Genomic DNA, 24,654 nt, shown 5'->3' on the forward strand with positions numbered 1-24,654 from the left:
TGTTGCAGAAAGCCGATGTCAACATGGGAAAATTAAAATTGTACCTCTGTAGCACACCATATACAAAAATCAAGTCTCAGGTAGTTTAAAGACCAAAAGTTAAAGGAAAAACTACAGTTTATCTTTATAAACTCAGGAAAGAAAATAATTTCTTAATTAAGACACAGAAAATACTAATCATAAAGGAGAAGGTTAATAAATGGGACTATTTAAATTAACTTTACCTAAGAAATCATCAGAAAAACCCAAATTGAGGACCATTCTACAAAATGCCTGATCAGGACTCTTCAAAATGGTCAGGATCATGAACAACAAGGTGAGAAACCGACCCAGATTAGAGGAGACTCGATGCCACGTGTGTCCTGGAGTGGATCCCGGAAGGACACCAAGGCTATTAGAGGAAAAACTGGTGAAATCCAACTAAATCTGTGGTTTAGTTAATAGTATTTTGCCACTGATAATTTCTAGATTTGACAAATGTACCATTGTTATATAAAATCTTAACATTAGGGGGAGGTGGGTAAAGTGTATATGGGAACTCTTTCTAAAGATTTGCAATTTTTCTGTAACTCTAATATTCCAAAATAGAGGGGTTTAAGTTGAAAAACTTTAAGTTTTCCATTGTAGTGTAAGCACCTGAGTATAAGCTCTTTTGATCAACTGTATATGCCAGACATTAAGCTTTTGATTGCCAAGGCATCTGTTTCAGACACCCATCTCAAACAAACACATTGCCAGCTATGTGATTACTAGCTAACCAACAAGATAAAGAGCCAGCTGCCCTACCATGAAATTCCCCTTTTAGAAAGCCCTGGGCAACCTAGATAATTGACTGTTTGAGTGACCCTGCTTTTCCCTTCCCACACTTTAATTCTCACTCTTATATTTTAAATTTGCCAATAAAGAGTACATTTGTGAAACCCTGAGCACCCCGCCCTTGACCTCAATAAAGGCAGAACCCCAGGTACGAACTCACACGCACACGCACTCAGTCTCTCTGTCCTTCCCTCCCTCCCTCCTTCCCTCTCTCCCTGACTCTCTCTGTCTCTGTCTCTCCTCACCTCCTCCCCTCTGCCCCCAACCCCTCGAGTCCCGGGCATACCATACACCTGTCAGGACTTGTGAGCCTTGATTTTTCAAAGTTCCCTGATGGAACTCCTCTCCTATGATTGATAGAACTTCATCAGGGAGAGGAAAGGCAGATAACTTCATGTTCTTTCACACTGCTTAAATACAACTCTAAAAGCATATGTAATATTTGATTGCTTAGTACTAAGTATTTTTGGATAAACTACAGTCAGTGTAATTTAAATAGTATGTGTTCCACTAAAACAGAAGAAAATGAACATTTCTTTTTTACTTCACAGATATATTGAGTACTACTTGTACAACTTTATAGTATCTGCTGATAGCTATTTTATGGTTGGCCAGAAAGTCATAATTTATGTCCTGATAGATGATTTCTCCAAGATGCCTTGGATAGAGCTGAGTCCCCTCCGTACAATCAAAGTTTTTAAAATTAAGCGAGAGAAGAGATGGCAAGATATTAGTATGATGCGCATGAAGACGATCAGTGAACATGTTGTAGATCACATCCAATATGAAGTTGACTTCCTCTTCTGCATGGACGTGGATCAAGTCTTCTTTCAGGAATATGGACTGGAGACCCTGGGGGAGACAGTAGCTCAGTTACATTCTTATTGGTATAAGGCAAACCCTATAGATGTACCTTATGAGAGAAATCAGTTATCAGAAGCATATATACCTATCGGTAAGGGAGACTTCTATTACCATGCTGCAGTATTTGGTGGCACTCCCATTCAGGTTCTCAACCTTGCTCGAGAGTGCTTTAAAGGAATCATGAACGATAAGAAAAATAACATTGAAGCAGTGTGGCATGATGAAAGTCACTTAAACAAGTATTTCTTTCTTCATAAACCTGCTAAACTTTTATCTCCTGAATACTGCTGGGATCATCATAGAGGATATAATAGTGATATCAAAGCTATCAAACTCTATTGGGCTTTTAAGTACTATAAAGTTCTTAGAAGAACAGATAATATTTTAGCCCTTTTGTAATAGTTCTGAATTGAAGAGCATCATTTCATCTTATATCGTAGATAATTAGCACGTGACAAATTTTAGCACTAAAAAACTCACTAACAAAATGACAAGCCCACCATCATGGCATACTCACACTTTTCCTCACATTCATTTTGAATCATGTAACATGAGATGTAGCAGTGGCAGAATGGATATATTAACAATATGATGATGTAGTGACTTCATATCCTCTGTGACTATTGAAGATATATTATTCGTTGGATTGCATTGAACAAAAAAAAGGATCTGTCACAAGAAAATGAAACCTAAAATATGTTCATTGATCCGAGTAGATATACTTTTCTCATATTGCTTAAGGAAAGTGATTGTCTAGGGTGTGGATAAGGGACAGTCACTGCAACTATACTAATATACTCTCTATGTAAAACTTCGAGAACATTAAAGCTGCCGCCAGATTGGCAAATGGTGGCATTCAAAAAGAACTATGTTTTAAAACTGCAAAATTGCTCGTTGTAAAAACTAATAAAAAAATAAAATAATATACAGAGAAAATCGAAAGCCTTCCTTTATTCTCCCTTTGAAAACCTTTCCCTCAATATTCCTTTTGTATGCATTTATATGCTTACCACATGCCTATACACATACACATAGGCACATGTGTGTGCTTATATAATATTTTCTACAAATTGATTTATCACACACATGCACACATACATGCATGCATACACATTTATCAGTAGTCAGTGTCCAGTTAGGAAAACAGAAACTACTATTCTATGTATTTCAAACAGTGGAAATTTAACATAGGGAATAGGACATATAAGTGATAAAAGAGCTGAGGGACACACAGGGGAGAGTGAAGCAACACAGAATTTTGTACAACTTTATATTATATGCTTTTTTTTTAAGTGAAGGCAATAGCACTCCTGACGGATAAATTGTAAGGTGTCCAAAAAGAGCTACAACCTGGCATGAGTTGCCTGACATGAGCTGGGACAACAGAGGGGAGTTTTAGTCACTGCTACAGATGCCACTCGGGAGAAAGGGAGAAGGGGGGAGGTGCTTTTCTTCTTCTGTCCTCTCTTCTGCTGTGCTTTTCACTGTCTGGTGCTATACAACAGTCAGATGCAAGGGAGTCTGGGAAATGTGGGTCTCTGCCACACTAAGCAGAGAGTGGGAAAAATGAGAGAGAATAGAGAGTCAACAAATGGCTGCCACAGTCCACCCGTTTTGTCATGAAGCTCCCATTCTCACACTTCTACCCATACCTAACTCATAAAATGACTTCATGTGTCCACCTTACAGAATTCAGCTAACTTTTGTACACATAATCGCTTTATTCGAGAAAGTGAAACAGAAAGGTTCTGTCACCATGTCCAAGACCCAGATGATATGAGGTCCTCTCCCTCAGGACTATATACGGCTCTTCAGTTTGGTGAACTCTGATCTAATTTGAAAAGAAAAAAACTAACACTCCTCATTAAAAAATAGTAGGGGAAGGAAAAAGGAAAAATCATTGTTTTACATATAAAGATAGATACCTATATGTAATAATATAGATTTACATTTATGTTTATATTTATAATAAAAATATGCATGCCTGCTGCAGTCCTCTGTGCCTATTTCAGAAGCCCATAAAGGACCTCGGACTTTCTTGTCACCAATTTTCCAATCTTCCCAAATCCAATCTCGTAGAATGACTTCCATGTGATAATGGATTGCAGCTGCATGTATCCAAGCCTACGGTTTGATGGATCAGGTAACATTAAGTTATTGGTGGGTAGGAGAGGTCACAGCTCTAACAAATTTAGAATTCCATGCGTACAGCATTCATTCTCTATCTGAGCTATGCAAAATGCTCCATTCGGTATCTATGTTTGCCACTTGGACCTGCTAAGGGGCACAGAACCTTGTTCTGTAGACTGTACCTTATACAGAGCCTCCTCTTGCCCTGGGCCCCACTCAAAATAGGCAGGGTTACCAGTTTCCCAATAAATAAGTCAGAGTGGCACACTCAAATATAATATTGGATATTGGATATTGTCTCCAATATCCAAAGAGTTCCACTGAGCTTTATGCCTCTGATTTGGTGGCAAGTGGTACAAGGTTTAGGAACTTGTCTAGAGCAGATAACCCTGCATGCTCCTCAGAAATGTCACTGATGTGTCAGGCCTCCGAATTTTATGGGGGTTTTCCTCCACTTCCTGGTATGCATTTGTATTAGCATGATGTCTGGGATTCTTGTTATTTTCTGCTCAAAATTATGCTAACGGTGATAGCCTGTGAGATGTCCAGATGATGAAGGACTCTGTGGATTATATTATGACAATGCAGGAGAGTTCACGTAGCTCTGAGGTTTACTCTTGTCTTTGCCAGGTGAGCGCAAACTGCTTTTGATCATCCATACTAAGCGATATGAGGTAAAACATCTGTTAGCTACAGATGCAATACTAGGACTATATTCATTTGCTCCAGTAAAGATACAACATCTGGAAAAGTAGCTGTAATTGGAATCATCACTTAATATAAAATAATTCACAGGCATTCTCTAAATTCATTTAGCATTTATACTGGCCAAACAAGCAAGTTAAACAAGGAAGTGATAGGAATCAACAGCCTCCAATGTTCAAGTCCTTGATGGTAGCACTAATCTTCACAATCTCCACAGGGAGGTATTATTACTTTTGATTTACTGTTTTAGTAGGAAAGTCTTTTCCATTGGCTTCCATTTAGCCCTTCTTTCCCATGAGCCCTTATGCGATGGGTTAGAGATTGATGTAAATATTCTGATGTAAATATTGCTAAATATAAATAGTTCGACCATGAATTCAGGACTTCAAAAGCTGCAGAGTGGCTCTTTTATATGCTGGAACCACTGTGAGATAAACTCAGGGTAGAATTTAATTTATCCCCTAGTCTCCATAAGCCTTCACTCTGTTCAGTAGATCACAATGCCATTTCTAGCCTCTAGAAATTACTGTCAACTCAGAGTTAGTGTTCTTTCTGCATTTGTCCCCACGGACATAGTTATCCTAGTAAATGATCACACATCCTGCCTCAAGGTGACATAGATGCCCCTTCAATCAAGGGACTAACTGGCTTAGGTGTGGGAATATGGTGAGACAATGTAACTTATTGGGATAGCTCAAGTCAATTTTTTGCTCCCCAGGCCTAGAGTTTTTTCCAGTAATGTAAACTCCATAATTTTCAGTGACATTGCATCTGTGTCAGTATCTCCCTTGATTTATTTCTCAATGACTTAGTGAAAGAAAATGTCCTCCTAGCTCCTCCTTTTCCCTCCTCCCTGGAACACAGTCAGAGGAAAGGATAATGGTTTGAACACGATAAATTCACTATAACATTCTCAGCTCCCTAAAGCTTTGGGTTTCTTTTTTCTCCCTCAGGAAGGGGAAGCTATGACATCTTAACCTCACTGATTGTAGTCTACCACTGAACTCAAATTTTAGTTTAACAACCAAGAAAACTCTTCGAACCACTACCAGCTGACTAAGAAAACGTATTAAACCTATAGTCTCAGATTAGTATGCCTGTTTTGATAACTTTGGCTCAATCCCATATTATATTCCATTTATCTGGATCTAACATTTGGGTTGACGAGCATTTGGGTGGTTTCCATCTTTTGGCCACTACCAAGAAAACTGCTATCAATGGTCGTAAACAGATCTTTTTATGAACATATGCTTCCATTTTTCTTGGGTAAATATCTAGGAGTGAAATTTCCACATTATGTGCTTAAATTGTTAAGAAACTGCCAAACTCTTTTTCAAAGTAGTTGTGCCACTTTACATTCCCACCAACAGCATATGAGAACTCCAGTTCTCTCATCCTCACAAACACTTGGTATGGCCAGTTTTCTTAATTTTAGCCATTCTAATAAGTGTGTGGTAGTATATTATTGGGGTTTTAATTTGCATTTGCCTGAAGACTAATGAAGATGAAGACTAAAATGATTTTTTTCATATACTTATTTGCCTTCTCTGTGTGTGTTTTGTTTCGTTTTGGTGAAATGTCTGTTCAACTATTTTGCCCATTTTTTACTGTATTTTGTCCAATCTGCAGTTTCCTTTTCATTGTCTTCTGTTTTTTCTCCTATGTTTTCTTCTATATGCTTCGTTTTAGATTTTACACTAAGGTCAGCAATCCATTTTGAGTTAATTTTTGTGTATGGTGCAAAACACTGATCAAAGGTATCTCTCTTTTTTTGCATATGGATATCCTAGAGCTATTTTTTAAAAGACTATTCTTTCTCTAATGAATTGCCTTTTCTTACTTGTCAAAAATCAGTTGTCCGTATAGGTATAGGTCTACTTCTGGAATCTTGATTCTGTCCCAATGATTTATGTGTCTATCTTAAAACTATATGGTCTTAATTACTGTATCTTTAAAAACCAAAAAATGTGCCAAAGTAAAAGTTTACTTAAAAACGTAAAAACACAGAGACCTAATAGAAAATAACAGCTATGAACAGTTTACAGAGGAGGAATGACAATGGCCCTTAAACATGCAAAAGGATACTCAACATCAGCCACAATAAAATAAATGTAAATTAAAACTACACTGAGACAATTCACACCTTTCAGACTGTTAAACACCAAAAGTTTTAACAACACACTATATTGAGAAGGATATGAGGAAATGGGTATTTTCATTATTGATGGTACGAGTTAAAGTGGAACAACCTCTATGGAACACAATTTTGGCAACATTTACTTAAGTTTTAACTGGGTATATATAACCTTTGATCCAGCAATTCCATTTCTAAGAATTTATCGGCAATATAGCTCAACGTGTTTGTAGAGCGTATTCAAGTATTTCCACTGTGGCATTTCTTATAATAGCACAGATAACAAACAACCAAAATGTCTGACAATAGGAAACTGGTTAAATTATGACACGGTCATATAATGAACGACAGTTCACTAGAAACAGAAGGTTAGATGTATGAGGTATAATGAAATGGTCTTCAAAATATACTGATGAGTGAGATAGTCAAAGTACCGAAGACTGTTTTTGGTATGCTGCCATCTGTGTAAAAGGAGGGAACTACACACACACACACACACACAAAAGCCAAGAAACTGAACAGTGGCTGCCGCTGGAGGTGGGGTACTAGGAAGAGTCAGGTGCTGTGGGGAGACGATTCAGTGTGCATTATATAACCTTCTGTTAGAATTTTTTTACTCTATATGTGTGTCTTTCTTTTTCAAAATGAAAAACTAATTTATTTTTAAAGAAGGGCAAAATAAAGGTGCATGCTACCTCAAATTAAGAGTGATTATCTCAGGATGGTGTGATTACATGTGATTATCATTTTCTCCTTTGTGCTTTTATGCACTTGACAAAATTAAGAACATGAAAATGTGTCACTTCTATAATCAGAAAAGTAAGTACTTTAAAAACATTCTAAGAAATCATAAGAAGGAATTAGCTTTACCTGGGATAGTTGAACAATGCCTAGAGGATGAGAATAAAGATGTTTTACTTTTTGTGTCATTCATATACACACACACACACACACAGAACACCATTTAAAATATATTTCTATAAGTAAAAATCAGTGACAAGAAAGGTAAGGAAGTATAACAACAATGACAACAACAACAAATAAAAGCAAACATATTTAAAATCCTTTACTTTTTCAAATGGGATCAAGTTCTACCATTGGTAATAATGAGAATAACTGGCTATCAATTGTAACATTATGACAGTATCATTATGACTTTATAATGCTTTCATCATCAAGAGTCTGACGACATCACCATTAGCAGAAAATTCAAACACAGAGAGTTATTATACAATATATATTCTTTTTTTTTTTGACAAAGACTCAAAATATAATGCTAGTAAAACGTCTTAAGACCTTCTCTTTACATCACCAAAACTAAAGGTAAGACTCTTAGGAAAGAACTGTATGAAAGTTGAGATGACCTGGCAAAATCATAGATAAGGATCATCCCCAAACCTTGGCCTTAAAGGCAGATTATACAGAATAGGTGACATGTAAACATATTACTGGTCTTTAAGAATAATGTCATGGAGGGGCACATTGTCATAAACCTGGCTAGATAGAATCTTACCTCATGCACAGGATATTTCTAATGTTCTTGAATTTAAAAGTTAGTCATTTCATATTGCTGGGACACTAAAATTAGGCCCAGTTGAAGCCTTCCCAGTCTGTTAGCTATAGAAGAACTGCCCAAAGAAATGTAATATAAGTCATATTTGTAACTTTAAATATTCTGGGAACCACATTGCAAAAAGGTAAAAAAGTACAGATGATATTCATTTTATTTATTTTTTGAATTTCAAATTATCTAATTTTATTTCAGCATAAAATGTGATTACTTAAAATTTTTAAAAATTTTTCAATTACGGTTGATGTTCAATATTATACTAGTTTCACGTATACAGTATAGTGGTTAGACATTTGTATAAGTTACAAAGTGATCTCCCCAATAAGCTAGGACCCACCCAGCACCATACATACTTATTACAATATTATGGACTATGTTTCCTTCTCTGTATTTTACATCCCCATAACTATGTTCTAACTGCCAATTTCTACTTAATTCTGTTTTCTTTTTCATCCGGCCCCCTAACCCCGCTTCTTTCTGCAACCATCAATTTGTTCTCTGTATCTATGAATTTGTTTCTGTTTTGATTGTTCATTAATTTCATTTTTTAGATTCCACATATAAGTAAAATCATAGGTATTTGTCTTTCTCTGTCTGACATTTTACTTAACATAATACCCTTTAGGTCCATCCCTGTTGTTGCAGATGGCAAGATTTCATTCTTTTTTTATTGCTGAGTAATATTTCATTGTATATAAGTACTACTTCTTTATCCAATTGTCTGTACAAACTTAGGTTGCTTCCATACCTTGGCTATTATATATACATTGTCCTGTGTCTCTTGTAAAGCCTTTGTTTTAAAATGTCTTTTGTCTGATGTATTGCTACCCCAGCTTTTTTTTTTTTTTCATTTCCATTTGCATGAAATATCTATTTTCATCCTTTTACTTTCAGACTGTGTGTGCCCTTTGATCTGGAGTGGGTCTTTTGTAGGCTGCATGTGTATGGGTCTTGTTTCTTTTTCCATTCAGCTACTCTATGTATTTTTGATTGGAGCATTTAATCCATTTACATTTAAACTAATTATTGAGAGGTAAGTAGTTATCACCATTTTATTATTCATGTTTTTTATCTCTTCCTCCTCCTCCCTTCCTCCCCTCCTCCTCCCTCCTTCTCTTCCTCCTCCTCCTCTTCTTCCATTTTAAAAAAGTCCCTTCGACACTTCTTGCAATATTGGTTTAGTAATGATGAACTCCCTTAGCTTTTTCTTGTCTGGGACAGATGACATTCATTTTAATAATATATTTCATTTAATCCACTATATCTAAAATTATATTTTAACATGCAGTAAATATAAACAATATTAATGAGCTATCTTACATTATTTTTTTTCTTATTGAGTCATCAAACTCCTTTGTTTGAACTAGCAACATTTTAAGTATTCACTAGTCACTTATTGCTAGTGGCCACCACATTGGAAGGCACAGATCTAAAACGACTTGCTCATTAATTAAGGGTTCAGAGACCTCCATTTTTCTCCAATACATAACCCAAAAGCAGGATCTGTTCTTGGATGATGCCTACTGAAAACCAGTTTACGCTTGTAAACAGAAATCCTGATACCTTCAACAAAAGCTCAGTGCACTGACTAGAGCCAAGTATTCCATTTTAAAGCTTAATGCTTTTAATGTAGATTTTTAATCACTCTTTACAAGGATATATCTTTGAGAGAGCTCATATATTTTTAGGCTATTAGTCCTATATCTTTGAATAAATTATTAATCTCAATATCTTTGTGAGAAAAAAATTATAAATATCAACTTTGGGGAAATACATTTCCTTGCTTAAGGATATCTTCGTAAATCCTTTATTTTAGTTTCAGAGAAGTACAAGTGAAATAGAACAAGAGTTTTATTGAATTTCCTTTATGCAAACATGATGAACTGTGATAAAGGAACCCAGCACTTTGCACCTAATCTAAAAAGAATCAGCATTCTAAGGGAGATTTTTGCAGGCACTTCAAACAATATGGGCAGTTTCCTTAACTCAAATCTGCCTTCTTTCTAAGGCTGAGCATTCTAGAATCAGACATTTGGGTTGGTGGCCAAATTTCCATAAATTAATTTGTTATTAGAAGATGGCAAGAAAGTTGTTTTTTACTTTCCAAAAAAAATCATTTTCTCCTCTATTTTTTCTTCTAGGGGAGAATGAATTCTAAATGGAAAACGCTGTTATTGATTTCATTTGCTTTATTACTGATGTTGATTAAGCATCATTTCCGGTAAATATAAAAGATTAATGAATCATTATCTTTAGCGATTGGCAGATTTCATCTAAAATACTGAGTTTTGTCCAAAAAAGATTAATAAACACTCCCTAATCAAAAATTATCTCCTCTTTGGGGAACAAATCAAATCATAAACAAATGAATTCTTTCATTTTTTTAGTAAGCATATATTTATTAAGCACGTTCTTGGTACCAGGCCCTGTTCTAGGTGCTGGGAAAACAGTAATAACCCAAACAAAGTGACTGCTCTTATGAAATTTTACATTCTAGGTAGAGAAGATGGACAATAAGCAAATAAATATATAACATAATAGAGAAGCATAATATTTTATATAATAATGCTATGAAGAAAAAAATAAGGCAAGATAAGAGGATAGAGAGTATGGGGGGGTTATGTATTTTAAACTACATTAAAGTTTCATCTAATAGGAACAAGACTCAAAGTGACCTGCTGTAGAAACACAGGTGTGCTGGGGAACAAATTTGTTAACCTGCTAAAATTCTCTCGCATAGATAAATTCAAATTCTTACCTCGGCCATGCCTTCCTCCTTATGGTCTTTTTTTTTTTTTTTTTTAAATAAGCAATGCAATGTTACTGGATGCTATTTAAAAATCAGCTATATTGTGGGAGCTAATGTCTTTTATTTATTTATTTTTATTATTAAAAATTATTGGAGGTGACATTGATTGATAAAATCCAGTAAGTTTCAAGTGTACAATTCACCAGTATGTTGTATATATATTGCATTGTGTGTTCACTGTTCATAGTTAGATTACTTTCCATCTTTTAAAATTAACCCCATTGCTTTGGCATCATGTTCTACATGTTATTTGCCCTCTGGAGTATTGTACCTTAATAGAAAGGATTCAGGTCACTTGTAATAATATTAAGATCATCTTTTTGAAGATAATGTGCTAGCTTAATCAAAAAGGAAATTATAGACCATAAGCTCGTAGCAGGCTTGGATTCCAGAACTAAAATGCCAGATCAGAAATGGATGCCATGTATTTCAGAACCTGGCATATACTAGTTATTTATACCTGGCATTATACCTGGCATATAATAGGTGTTTAGTAATTACATGGTTAACAAGTAAGTGAATGGGTCTGAATTCTAGATTTTCTGTTATGCTAATTGCAATAAGCATTTGTTCAAATTTAACACTAAATGCCTTTTCCCTCATTTACCTAAAGAATAAAGAAGCACTTACAGAAGATAAGGCTCTGCTGGTAAGAATCTCCATTCCATAAATATTCCACGAACTGTACTGAGGGCAAACTGGCTGGAGTCAAGTGGGTAGTAATGGTGATGGCAGTCAGAAAGGACAGGAAACTACACTGAATTCTCTAGAGGCAAAACCACTGACAAATATCTTGGGTGTCAGTTCAGAAACATTCTACACATGCATGCATATATACATGTATATGAGTTTGTATGGACATGTGTATGTGTACATCTCCAAATTTTGCTCACTCAACGCACTTGCTTGCTTACACCAGACAAGTTTTTGACATTTGCCATAGTATCTCTGTTCAGGATGATGTTTTTCTTTAGATTGACAGCCCTCATCAGTCTACCATGTTTTCCACTACTGACCATTGTGTAGGACCTGAGATATTAGTGAAACCAACTGTCAAAAATAAATTTTAAAAAATACTTCATTTGTCACCGTATATTTTTAATGAAGCTTGGCATAGATGATTTGGATTTTGAATAAGCACAAGGATTGGGCAATCCGATAATGAAATATCTTTAGCTAAAAACACGTCTGAAAAGTCAAAAAGGGACATACTTTTAAATGGACTTTATAATATTTGATTTTGAAATAATTATAGATTCACAAGAAGTTGAAAAGATAGTACAAAGAGGTCACATGAACCTTTCACCCAATTTTCCCCAATGCTACATCTTACATAATTGTACAATTTAAAACAGAAGTGTTGTTGGGACAAAGTACGTGTATAATTATATAACACTTTATGCATACGTAGAGTTATTTGTGTAACTACAATAGCAATCAAGATACAAAACTATTCAATCACCACAAAGGTTCCCTCTGAGCCACCATTTATACTCACACCAAACCTCCTCTCACCAGCCCTCCCTAATCACTTGTACCACTAATCTATTTTTATCTTTATAATTTTGTCCCTTTGAAAATGTTTACAAATGGAATCATACAGTATATGATCTACTGAGATGAGCTTTTTTTCACTCAGCACAATGCCCTTGATCTGGCCACACTGTACTGTGTATCAAAAGGTTATTTCTTGTTATTCTACCAAGGGATGTGTCAATGTTTGTTTAACCATTCACCTACTGAGTAGTATTTTGGTTGACGGTTCTTTTCTTATGGCACCTGGAAAATACCACTTCCTTTTGGGTCCATGGTATCTGATGAGAAATCCACTTTCACTCAAATTGTTTTTCCCCTATAGGCAAATCATTTCTCTCTGACTGCTTTCAAGAGGGTTTTTTTTTTTTTTTTTCCACTTTTAGCTCTCACAAATCTGACTATCCTGTACCTTAGCATGGATTTATTTAGGTTTATCCTGTTTGGGTTCACTCAGTTTCTTAAATCTGTATGTTTATGTCTTTTGCCAAATTTCAGGGATTGTTCAGCCATTTTTTAAAATACTTCTAGTCTAGTTCTATTCTCTTTCTTTCCTTCTGGCGCTCCAATTACAAGAATGTTAGATCTTTGGTTATAGTCCCATGTGTCCCTGAGGCTTTGTTCATTTTGTTTTTTTATACTTTTTCTCTCCATTGTTCAGATCGAGGGGTTTCAATTATACTATCTTAAACTTCACTGATTCTTTCCTCCATCTTCTCCATTACGCTGTTAAGCTTACCATTGAGGTTTTATTTCAGTTATAGTATTTTCAAGTTCTAAAATTTCTATTTGGTTCTTCTTTATATCTTCTATATCTTTGATCAGACTTTTTTTCCTTTGCTGCAACTTTCTATTTTTTTCATGTTTCAAGTGTTTGTGATTGCTCATTGAAGCATTTTTACCATGGCTGCTTTAAAATACTTGTCAGATAATTCTAATATCTACGTGATTATAACATCTGCAGATTTTCCTTTCTCATTCAGAGATCTTCCTGATTCTTGGTATAATGAGTGATTTTTGATTGAAAACTGGACATTTTGAGTACTACGAGACTCTATAGCTTATTTAAATTTGTGTTTTCACGGGCATCCTCTTACACTGCTCTAGCTGAGAAAGGGTAGCACCTCCTTATGACTGTCAGTTGAGGGGTGAAATTTCAGGTTCTCCCTTCTGCCTCCACTGAACCCTAGGGAGGAGGGGCTCCTTGTTACTAATAGCAGGGATGGGAGTTCAGGCTCCCCACATGGTCTCCACAGACACAGACTACAGGAGGATGAACGCAACTGCTGAGCAGTGATGGAAGGTCTAACCCTCACTAACCTCCTCTAACTCTGGTGGGGAGGGGAGGGAGCATCATTATAGTCTATTGAGGATGGAAGTCTAGCTTTCAGCTTGGTGTTTGCAGAAGGGTTGGACGTGGGGCCATAGTCTTTCTGTGATACTGAGCTGGAATACAGTGAGTAGGGTATAATAGTTTTCTGTCTTACTAGGTTGCCCTTTTCCTTGTCCTTTAGCTCTAAAGAGCGAGCTTTCCTCAGGGTTCTTTTTGTGTTTGTGCCTATTGGCATTTCCGGGCTGTTGGCTTCTCTAGCACCCAATCTGGGCTATATGTGGCGAAAAACCCAGGGGACTCACTGCTATGTTAATCAATCCTTGAGTCCCAAGAGGCCTACCTGATCTGTCCTCTCTGCACCTTTCGGAGTATTCTTTTGTTTGCTTTATATATAATGTCCACAGTTTTTAGCTATACTTCGTGATCGAAATAGGAAAAACTAGTACTATTTCATCTTTCTGGAAGCAAAAGTCATTTAAAGTTATTCTTATTTTATAAAATATCCCCAATTTATGAAAGGAAATTTCCCTCATAACCTCATTAATTAAATAACTACCTTAAAAGTACAATAAAACCTTAGGTGGGGCCTATCTTTAAATGAAAATCAAACATGAACATCTGGACCCCTACTTCAACCATTTTATTTCAACACATAACAGAGTATCTATCATATAATAAGCTACTAATGTTTGATAAATGAATTAATTAAATCTGCATTTTTATCTAAATATGCATTATTTTACCTGCTCTGTTAATTTTAAAAATATATTCCCTCCTCACGATCCATATTGTTTCTTGCCCTCCTGCCTTTGGTCATGGCCTCTTTTCTGAACTAGCCCTTATCTTTCCAGATCCAGTCCACATATTTCTTTTCCAAGTGGTTTCCCTTAATCCCAAATTTAGGCTGGATGTCCCATTTATATGCTCCCATGGAGATCAGATTTTCCCTATTGGCCCTTATCACTCTGTACTGTAATTATTCATTTAATATTGTTTTTCCTGCTAGTTTATCAGCTTCCTGAGGACAAGAGCTGACCTAAATGTTCATAGTAATAGAACCAGAACCAAACAGTGCCTGTCCTATTATAAGGGTGCAATACGTATTTGCGAATGAGTGGATTACTCTTAACTTGATTTTCTCTTTGTACCCAGGGATCATGAAGCAGAACCTCAGCTCTCAGACTGGTTTAATCCTAAGTAAGAAAAAAAATTCTGCTCACAACATAATAATAATTGTACATCTGAATTTGAACAGGAAAGATTTTTATTCCATCACCAAATTGTAGATATGCTGGCCTTAAGAGTTTTTACTTTGAAAGCTTTTATATACAGAACTGGGGTCTATTTATAAAGAGCTAGGCAATTAAGGGTCATATGAGAAAGCTATTATCTGGTTTTACATTCCCGGTTTTATGAGGGAAAAGAAAAAAATCTCTCTAGAAGCAGCTCAAAATGCCATTAATGACTCCTCTTGATTTTGGCATTAATATTCGAGGGACAAGCTCATTCTTTGTGTAATGCTACCTAGAATTCTATTTTATGGCTATACAGCATAATTAATTCAGCCAGCTCCCCATTGGTTTTCTGTTGTTTGCAATTTGGGGGCTATTGGAAGTAATTTTTCAATAAATATCTGTATACATATATCTGTTTTTGTGTACAAATATCTGTTTTTGTACACCGTTGGGTAAATTTATCTGAGGATAAATTCTTATTGTGGCATCATTAATGTAAGAGGATATAAACATTTAAAATTTTGATTCAGGTTGCTAAACTGCCCTTTAATGATTACATCTTTATTTTCAATCAACAGCAGAAAACTGTTAGTAAAATTTTATTTGTTTTGTATATTTACATTTTATTCTAGTAGTATCAAACATTTAATATTGGCAATTAGTTAAAATATCTCAATTCAATTTGCATTTCTGTAATTATTATTAAATTTCAGCATCTTTTTACATGCTTATTATTTATTTGTATTTCATCATCTGTGAATTCCTTTTTTATATTTATAATTCTTAAGTGAACCTCAGGTGCACAGAATTAGATTAATAATTCTTGCTTCATTACTCATCTCAGCATTAGTTCATACAAAATCTACTTATTTATTTGTATGCTTTCTTGCTTGCTTATTTTTAATGGAACAAAAATTATAACCTTCAATAACTTCAACATATAGCATTGCATCTCCTCACCCTACCCCCTGTAACAGTCACCTCCCACTTACTTTCTTTTTTAAAAGATAAGTTCGTATCCTCAATATATATTCTGGAAAAAGTCTGTTTTTAAATTTTAGTTGTTTATAACTTTATCAAGAGGTTATCATGCTGTATGTAATCTTCAGGGATTTATTTTTTCCCTTAATATTAAATTGCTAAGATTCATCCAAAAAATTGCATATCACTGTCATCTGTTTTCATGGCTGCATAATAATTGACTGTGGAATTATACTAGTTTATTTATCCACTGCCCTGTTAATGGGCACTTAAGCTGTTCCTAGGTTTTTGCTATTATGAACATGAAGACCTTTTGCTCTTGTAAGATGTTTTCCAGGGAGTTCAGAGTTTAAAATGTAAAAAATAATTATAGATAAAGAGTTGCCTAATATCCACCTCTGACTTCATATTTAACTACTGTCTCACTCCACCCAAATCACACTGGCCTCCTTGAAACTCCTCAGATACACCAAGCATGCTCTCACTGCAGGGCCTTCTGCACAGACCAATCATCCTCCGAATAGTCAAATGGCTCATTCTCTCACTTCCCTCAAGACTTCACTCAAATGTTATTTTATCGGTTAAGCCTTCTCCAACCACCTCATGTAAAATGGCACCCCCACTCCCTTTCTTCTCGATCCAGTTTTATTTTTCTCCATTGTACTCATCAACATTTAACTTAATATATTTTGCTTGTTTATTCATTTATCATCTGCCTCTCCTAACTAGAAGGTGCCTAGAAAAGAGCCTATATATAGTAGAGGCTTAAAATTTATAGAATAAAGACATGGAACCTTTGGGCTAATTGAAATGACAACCCTTTCATAACAATGTAATAGTGGTAGAAGGCATTCTATAATTGGAAGGCTTGTGCTTTATAATTAAGCATCGTATTGGCTTTTAGTTTAAAATAAAATGACCTCTTTAATAATGAAATATCAGGGAAGAAGCGCATTTTTGTCCTTATTAACTAAGAAAAAACCATAAGCTTAGAGTGAATATGAAAGAATAAATATCTCCAAACAGCCAAGGCAAGTATGAAAAATAAGAGAATTTTGCCTTAATAAATATCGGAACGCATTCTAACACTATTGTGATCAAATCAACATGGAAAAGATCAGAAGAATAGTAAATCCAGAATTAGATCACAGTATACTGTATAAAAACTGACATGTAACAAAGGTGGTATTATAAAAATCAGTGAGGACAGCTAGGAACTAAGTATAAAGAGAATTCCCAAGATAAAGGTGAGGCCTTAGTCCTCCAGACATTTGAGAAAGTTCTTATATGGAGCTTCGCTCCCCATAACCAGCTCTTAGAATTTATGACCAAAATTAATTGTTCAAAATAAAATACATTACAGATTTACTTCATGGGGGGTGGGAGGCGGGGACTGACATTTTTCATTTAAATAAATACTTATGGCTAAAAAAAATCAGTGAGGAAAGGATGAGTTATTTCATAAATAATGCTGGTTCTACTAGCAACTTAAGTGGGAAAAATGTAGAGCCCCTATCCTATGCCATATATAAAGATAAATTCCTGAAAGATTAAACACTTGAATGTAAAAAATAAAGCAATACAAAAAATCTTATTAGATAGTCAATAACAGAACATGTAAAATCTGGGTAAGAAGATCTTCTTAATTAATGAGGGAAACTCTAGTAGCTATTTAAAAAGATGCATTTCTCTATATGAAATTTAAAATTTTTTATTTGGTTTAAGAACCAAAATTTAATAGATGAGAAAACCATCCAGGAAAAAATATTTGTAATACAGATGATAGCATAATTATCTAAATCAAGGAGTCTGTACAAGTGATGAGAAAAAAATTAACAATTCAATAGAAAAATATGAAACTTACAGTAGAGCAAATTGAGATAGTCAACAAGCATATAAAAAGGTGCTTAAAGTCACTGGAAATTAGAGAAAAGTAAAATAAAATAACAATGAGCATTTATTCCCATCAAAACGAAATTTTTTAAAAGCTACAGTCTAATTGTGCAGGGAAAATGCTCGTGGATGTGTGAATTACAGCCTTTTAAAAAGTATTTGGTAAACATCTATTAAAAATGAATGTGCACATACAGCAGTCCTACTCCTGGGACTATCCAGTAAAAATAATAGCCACAATACATAAGGACAAAAGAGTAAGAAAGTTTATTGTATTATTTCTCACAGTGCTAAAAATCCCAGAAATAAAATGAATACCTATTTGTAAGGAAATGACTAAACAAACTGTCCACACCTTGAAATAATATTTGGCCATTAAAAAGATGAATAAGAACTAGTCCAGATGACCTGGAAGGATTTCCCCAAGATTGTGTTGAGTGAGAGAAGCAAAGTGCAGAAAAGTGTGCATTATCTCATCACTGTAAAATAAACAAGATTTTAAAAGCCTGGATGTGTGTGTGTGTGTGTGTGTGTGTGTATGTGTGTGTGTATGATTTGTGTACTATACACAAATTACATATAGAATTATAAGAATAGAGAGGAAAAAAGAAAAGTAGGTTGCTAATATGGCAATCAAGCCAGGAAGGCAGGAAGTGGAGAAACTGTTCACTGACGGAGCAGGAGTAGATGTGGAAATTCTGTAGTGCTATTCCATTATGATTCTGTCCATTTATGATATATTTATTTTCAATATATCATTTCTGCTTCTTACTCTTTCAGACTCCTGCTCAGTTTGCTAGAACTAGATATAGGTCAGTATGGTCTTGGCTTACAGGAAGAGTCCCCACTCTCTCTCTCTCTAGATAAACTTTTTAGACAAATTATACCCTACCATATTATTATCATGAATCGCATCTCATCAAAAAAGGATATGGAAACACCAAGGAGCTTGCAGCAATTAGAAGCTGCGACTACCCTAGGCCTAAAGGGACAGGGGATGGAATGGTATTCCTGGAGACCAGGGATTTCTGGAACCATGAAATAGCCACCCAACAGAAGTTGTGGTTGCATATGGACACAGCCACTGCCAAGACCTCAACAAAGCTGGGAGAGAGAGGAAGAAAACAGATAACCTCTCTTCCCTCCCTCTGACCTTATGCGGGTGCCTCCCGTTAGCAGAACCCACTGGAAGCCATACAGCAGGGGACCTTGGGGGATCAGTCTATTCCCAAAGCATATGGCCAGGAAGAGAAGAGCTGAGGAGGGATAGAGGAAAGGTAAATGGAGAATAACTAGCACTATCCACCCTTTTTGCCACTCAGAATCATTTCTCAACCTTCAATTAGATGAAAAAGCTCATGTTCCCCAAGCAGGAGAAATAGAAAGTCTCATCAGCTATGGGATATCAGCAAGAGGTAATGACAATTCAGCTATATTTCCACCTAGAACTGAAATTGTAACATTAGCCATCTCTAGTATTCTGCATATAAAGTAGCAGGGAAAGGGGAGAAAATAATTAACATAATAAATCACGGCTACAATACCACTCAGGAGGTTGGAAATAAAATAAGGTAGTTAATAATCACTGCTCCATGGTTTCCTTATCCTCCGATAACCCCTTCAATGTCAGAGTTCTTACCTGATCTCCATTCCTGAAGAGTCTGAGTCCTGTGGTGGACCCACCTTGTTGGGTTGCCACAACTTTCCATTGACCATTGTTACTGGAAACAGCAGTACTAAGGGGCACCCCAGAAAATCCCTTGGGCCCCACACACAGCCTTCCTCACCAGCATTGTGTTAATTGCATCTAATATCCCCTTGGTGATGAAGATCAGGGACCTCGGCCAGTGCAGTAATGCCATTTTCCACCTGTTAGCTCAGCAGCGTGAAACAATCTCCTGAGGGGAAGATGCTGCCCCTTTCTTTCCAGGGTCTAACATGATCAACAGGGTCTAACATTAGTTGGCTGGCAGGTGCCCCTGGGAAACAGTGTCATATTGGGCTCGGAGTTGGCCCCTGCTGTTGGCAGGTTGGACGCTCAGCACTGGCTATAGCGCAACCCTAGTAAGAGGATGTCTGTTCATTGAGCCCATGTTTAATCTCCACTGGAACCTAAGTAGCTGGGGCCACTTTGTACATAGACACTAAGCCAGACACAAGGCGGGGCTATCCAGTTTCAGGTATCCACTGGGCGTCTTACTATCCCCCCTGGATAAAGAGGGACTACTGAATATCATTATTAATATACTAGTAAGAGTTCTCAAATCTAGTCTTGTCTGGTTCTAAATGTGTAATTAAACTTGCAATCACCAATAGCAAAATGGCTTCTCACTTTGTATTCATTTCCTTTCGAAATGAAGTTCTTAATTTGCTTTAATAGTTTAATGCTCTGCCTCCAGCCAAGCTATTTATTATTACTAATGAAGCTACTTCTGCTGTCATTTTGTCATTATTAGAAGCAAATCTAATGTCATTCTCTATTTTTGGATTAATCTCATTTTCTTCCAAATTGCACTGATGGGCCTAAAGCATTAGGGAAAAGATGAAAAGAGAATACTCTAGAGCTTCCAGGAAAAGAGGAGGGAGGAAGAGAAAAAGGAGAAGGGGAAAAAATAGGAGACATAAGGAGACAGTAGTGCTGTCTGCTTTAGCCAACAATCAAGAGAAATGTTCAGATCCTGGGCTACTTAAGTTTAAGCTGCAGTCAGAGCTCAAAGAAAAAAAATCCCCGGGCTCAAAAGGCAGTATGGTACCATGACTAAAGCACAGATTCTGAAACCCAATTAGCTGATCTTGAATCTTGACTTTGCCATTTATTAGCTGTGTGATACTAAGCAATTTACTTAACCATCTGTGTCTAAGTTTCCTCATACAAAAAATAAGGATAATAATGGTACTTATAAGACATTGTAAGGATTAACTGAGTAGAGTAAAGCACTCAATAATTGTGGCTGGTACATAGTAAGTACTTCATAATTATTAGCATGTACACTTGGACAACTTCTGCTGTCATAATAAAGTGGTACCTGATTCATTTGTTTCTTGTTTGATCAACAGAAAACGTCCTGATGTAACAACAACAACTGACTGGCTTGCTCCGGTCATATGGGAAGGAACTTACAATAGACAGGTCCTGGAAAAATATTATAAAAGGCTGAACATTACCGTAGGCTTGGTTGTATGGGCTACTGAAAAGTAGGTGCTACTAATATTTATCCTTTTTTATTTTGGAAAAATGTATATAAGCACCCATGAACTTTCTACACCCAAAGAGCTACTCTTGAATAACCCTAAACATTATCTGGCTGACTTGTATTCGTATTTATTTATAGTGGTTATTTTCTCCAGCCATGGCTGAATCCTTAAGACTACTTAGGAATCTTTTCATTAATATCTCTTTTGCTCTCTCTTCTTTCTTCAAAATAAACTCTACAAGTCTTCTCAAGTTGCTACCCCTAAGTTCTCGCCCTCAAGTTCTCGCTCGCCCCAAGTTCACGACCAGTACAGTTTCACTAATGAATACGATTTAGCTCCAGATCCAACTTCTCCACCCTGACCTGCCGGCAGTTCCTGAGCAACAATGACATATATATTAGACAGCGTATTTAAATAACACGCATACTCCTGACGATTTTTAACAAAATGTTTTTTTCTGTTTGTTTTTTCATGTTTCACAGGTTTGCAGGACAGTACTTGAAACAGTTCATCCAATCTGCTAACAAGCACTTTATGAGTGGCTACAAAGTTATCTTCTACATCATCATGGATGACTTCTCCAGACTACCTCCCATAGAGTTAGGTACCCTTCGGACATTTAAACTCATTGCTGCATCAAAAGAAAAAATATGGGAAGATGTTAATGTCATACGCATGAGGAATTTAAATATGTACATCATAAAACACATCCAGAGTGAAGTCGACTTTCTCTTCAGTATGACTATAAACCAGATCTTCAAGAAAGACTTTGGAGTGGAAACCCTGGGCAAATCTGTAGCTCAACTTCATGCATGGTGGTATTTTGAAAATGCTAAAAATGTTCCTTATGAGAGAAGATATAAGTCAGCAGCTTTCATCCCTTTCGGAGAGGGAGATTTCTATTATCATAGTGCAATTTTTGGTGGCACACCCCAGGAGGTTTTAACCTTCACTTTAGAATATCAAAGAGCAGTAACTAGTGACATCAACAATGGACTTAGCAGCACATTTGAGTGTCACCTAAACAAGTACTTTTTTATCAATAAGCCCACTAAGTTGTTATCACCAGAATACAATTGGGATCCAACTTTTAGAATTCCTCCACAAATTAAACATGTTAAGATAGCATGGCAGCCAAAAAATATTTGACGGTGATATCATTAGGTTTATGGGTTAATAAGTGAATCACAATAATTATTTAAAGATGAAACATTAAAACTTTCAGTTTTTAGAAACTTACAAAAATATGTGATCTTTGAAAATAAATTGTTTTTCTCTTTGTAATTTTGTACCATCTAAATCTACTTATGCTGGATTAAAAATAAATGGATGAGAATATGTTAATGCACAACATGTTATTATCTATATATTATAAATAATGTAGAAATTCTTTTGGAGGAATAAAATGAGTGTTTTATATGAAGAAACACACCCAGACTCTAGTTCAGAAAATAGATAGATAGATAGATAGATAGATAGATAGATAGATAGATAGATAGAGATAGATGATGGAAAGAAAGAAAGAGAGAGAGAGAGAAAGAAACAAACAAACTAAAATATATCACAGGGATAAATGTAAGAGAAAAGATAAATATTCATCAACTCACTCATTAAATACTCTGTTTTTCAGTGTTGTGATATATATTGCTTGTAACTAATCTCCTCAATTAGTATTCAATCTATCTAGTATCTGATTGACTTAAGTGAACTAGAGATATTCTACCAAATATGTACCTTACTTTTACTGTTACAAAGATATCGAATTTATTATTTTTTTTAAACGCTACAGGAATTTTATTTAAAAAAAATAGATATCTACTGAACTCCATGGTAATATATTATTTTAGGTACAGTCAGAGATAAAAAATTGTTTTTAAAATATACATAGTAGCCTAGAGTCTAGCAGGAGAGATAAAACTATTTATAAATTAAACTTTGCAAGTTTAAAAGTGCTGAAACTCATAAGGAAGACAGGGCTAAAATGCCATGGTGCTTTAGGGAAGGGAGTAATCAGCTCTGTAAGAATCTTTATGTAGTCATATTGACTATGGTTTCATAAATTAGTGATGTATTACAGCATAGTTATAAGAATTGGAAATTCTAAAATCTCAGTGTTATTATTTTAATCCTCATTTATGTGAAAAACTGAGGCTTAGTAAGTTTTCCATAAAAGGCAAGTATTATTGGCTATTAAAACACTAAAATTGTAAGGAATGTTGATGACTGTGCCAGGTGGACCTTACAATGTACCCCAGTGATCCGCCTACCCCAGCGTTCATGTCCTTGTGTAATCTGTGTTCCCTCTCCCCTCACCCACCTTGAGTGTAAGCTAAATGTAGGGACTTGCTTCCAACCAAGAGAATATGACAAAGGTTATGGGATGTAACATAAGATTGTGACTTCTGTATTACTAGCAGACTCTTTCTTGCTGCCTTTAATGAAGCAAGTTGAAATGCTGGAGGGGCCCTCATAGCAAGGAACTGAAGGCAGTCATCGGCCAACGGCCAGAAAGGACCTGAATCCCTCAGTCCAACAACTCTCAAGGAACTGAATACTGCCAACCACCATGTAAACGACCTTAGAAGCAGATCTTTCCCCAGCTGAGTCTTCAGATGAGACTTTGTCTCCAGTCAGCAACTTGACTGCAGCCTTATGAGAGACCCGGAAATAGAAGATCCAGCTAAGCCATGCCCAGATTCTTGACCACAGAAACTGTCAGATAGTAAATGTACATTGTTTTAAGCTACTAAGTTTTGGGGTAATTTGTTATGCAGCAATAAATAACTAATACGGATTTCATACCTGAAAGTGAGGTGATGTCATAAAAAATACCTAAAATTGTGGGAGTGGCTTTGGAACTAAGCAGTCAGTAGACAGAAGCTGGAAAGATTGTTTAGAGTGTGATAGGAAAAGCCTAAATTGCTTTGAACAGACTGTTAGTAGACGTCTGGACTTTTAAGATGCTGCCAATCAGAGCTCAAAAAGAAGTGAGGAATATATTATTGGAAGCTGGAGGAAGAGAGATCTTTGCTATATAATGACAGAAAGCCTGACAACATTGCCTCTTCCAGTTATGTGGAAAACAGAACCTGTACCGGCGAGCTTATTATGTAGATAAGGAGGTTTCCAAGCTTTCTTCTTGTAATTTACAGCAAAATGTAAGGAGAGATGGATTGAGGAAAGATGTATAAAATAAAATAGCCTGCTTTCTTTGAGACTTCTGGTCCTATATGAGATGACACTGACTCACTTTTCTCCATTACTGCCCTCTAAATACAACTAAGAATCCTGTACATAATTACAGATAACCAAAAAAAGACTGAAAAGCAGAAAGAGTAAGACAGATTGGCTAGAGACATTAGGACTTGAGGGAAAACGTGGCGATGAATTCCCTAGGATTTCTTTTTGTCTTCCATAATCCTAGACTGGGCACAGGCAAAAAAAATAAAAATAAAA

At 35.8% G+C, this 24,654-nt stretch overlaps 2 protein-coding genes across 2 annotated transcripts in view; both read left to right on the forward strand.

Moving 5' to 3' along the window:
* The window catches only part of LOC102885353 (N-acetyllactosaminide alpha-1,3-galactosyltransferase-like), an 8,782-nt gene extending 6,703 nt beyond the window's left edge, over nucleotides 1–2,079 (forward strand). Inside the window, exon 5 of the mRNA XM_006917129.1 lies at nucleotides 1,368–2,079. Within this exon, the coding sequence (XP_006917191.1) occupies nucleotides 1,368–2,079 (712 nt within the window). The remainder of the gene's footprint in view (nucleotides 1–1,367) is intronic.
* Nucleotides 2,080–4,479: 2,400 nt separating this feature from the next.
* On the forward strand, nucleotides 4,480–22,347 carry LOC102885594 (N-acetyllactosaminide alpha-1,3-galactosyltransferase-like 1). Its single transcript, XM_006917130.1, has 4 exons — nucleotides 4,480–4,484; nucleotides 15,047–15,091; nucleotides 21,061–21,198; nucleotides 21,681–22,347. The coding sequence occupies exons 1-4, from the start codon at nucleotides 4,480–4,482 to the stop codon at nucleotides 22,345–22,347; spliced, it is 855 nt and encodes a 284-aa protein (XP_006917192.1).
* Nucleotides 22,348–24,654: the final 2,307 nt, after the last annotated feature.

Source organism: Pteropus alecto, unplaced genomic scaffold (genome assembly GCF_000325575.1).
Source record: "Pteropus alecto unplaced genomic scaffold, ASM32557v1 scaffold226, whole genome shotgun sequence".
In the NCBI taxonomy this organism is placed as follows: Eukaryota; Metazoa; Chordata; class Mammalia; order Chiroptera; family Pteropodidae; genus Pteropus; species Pteropus alecto.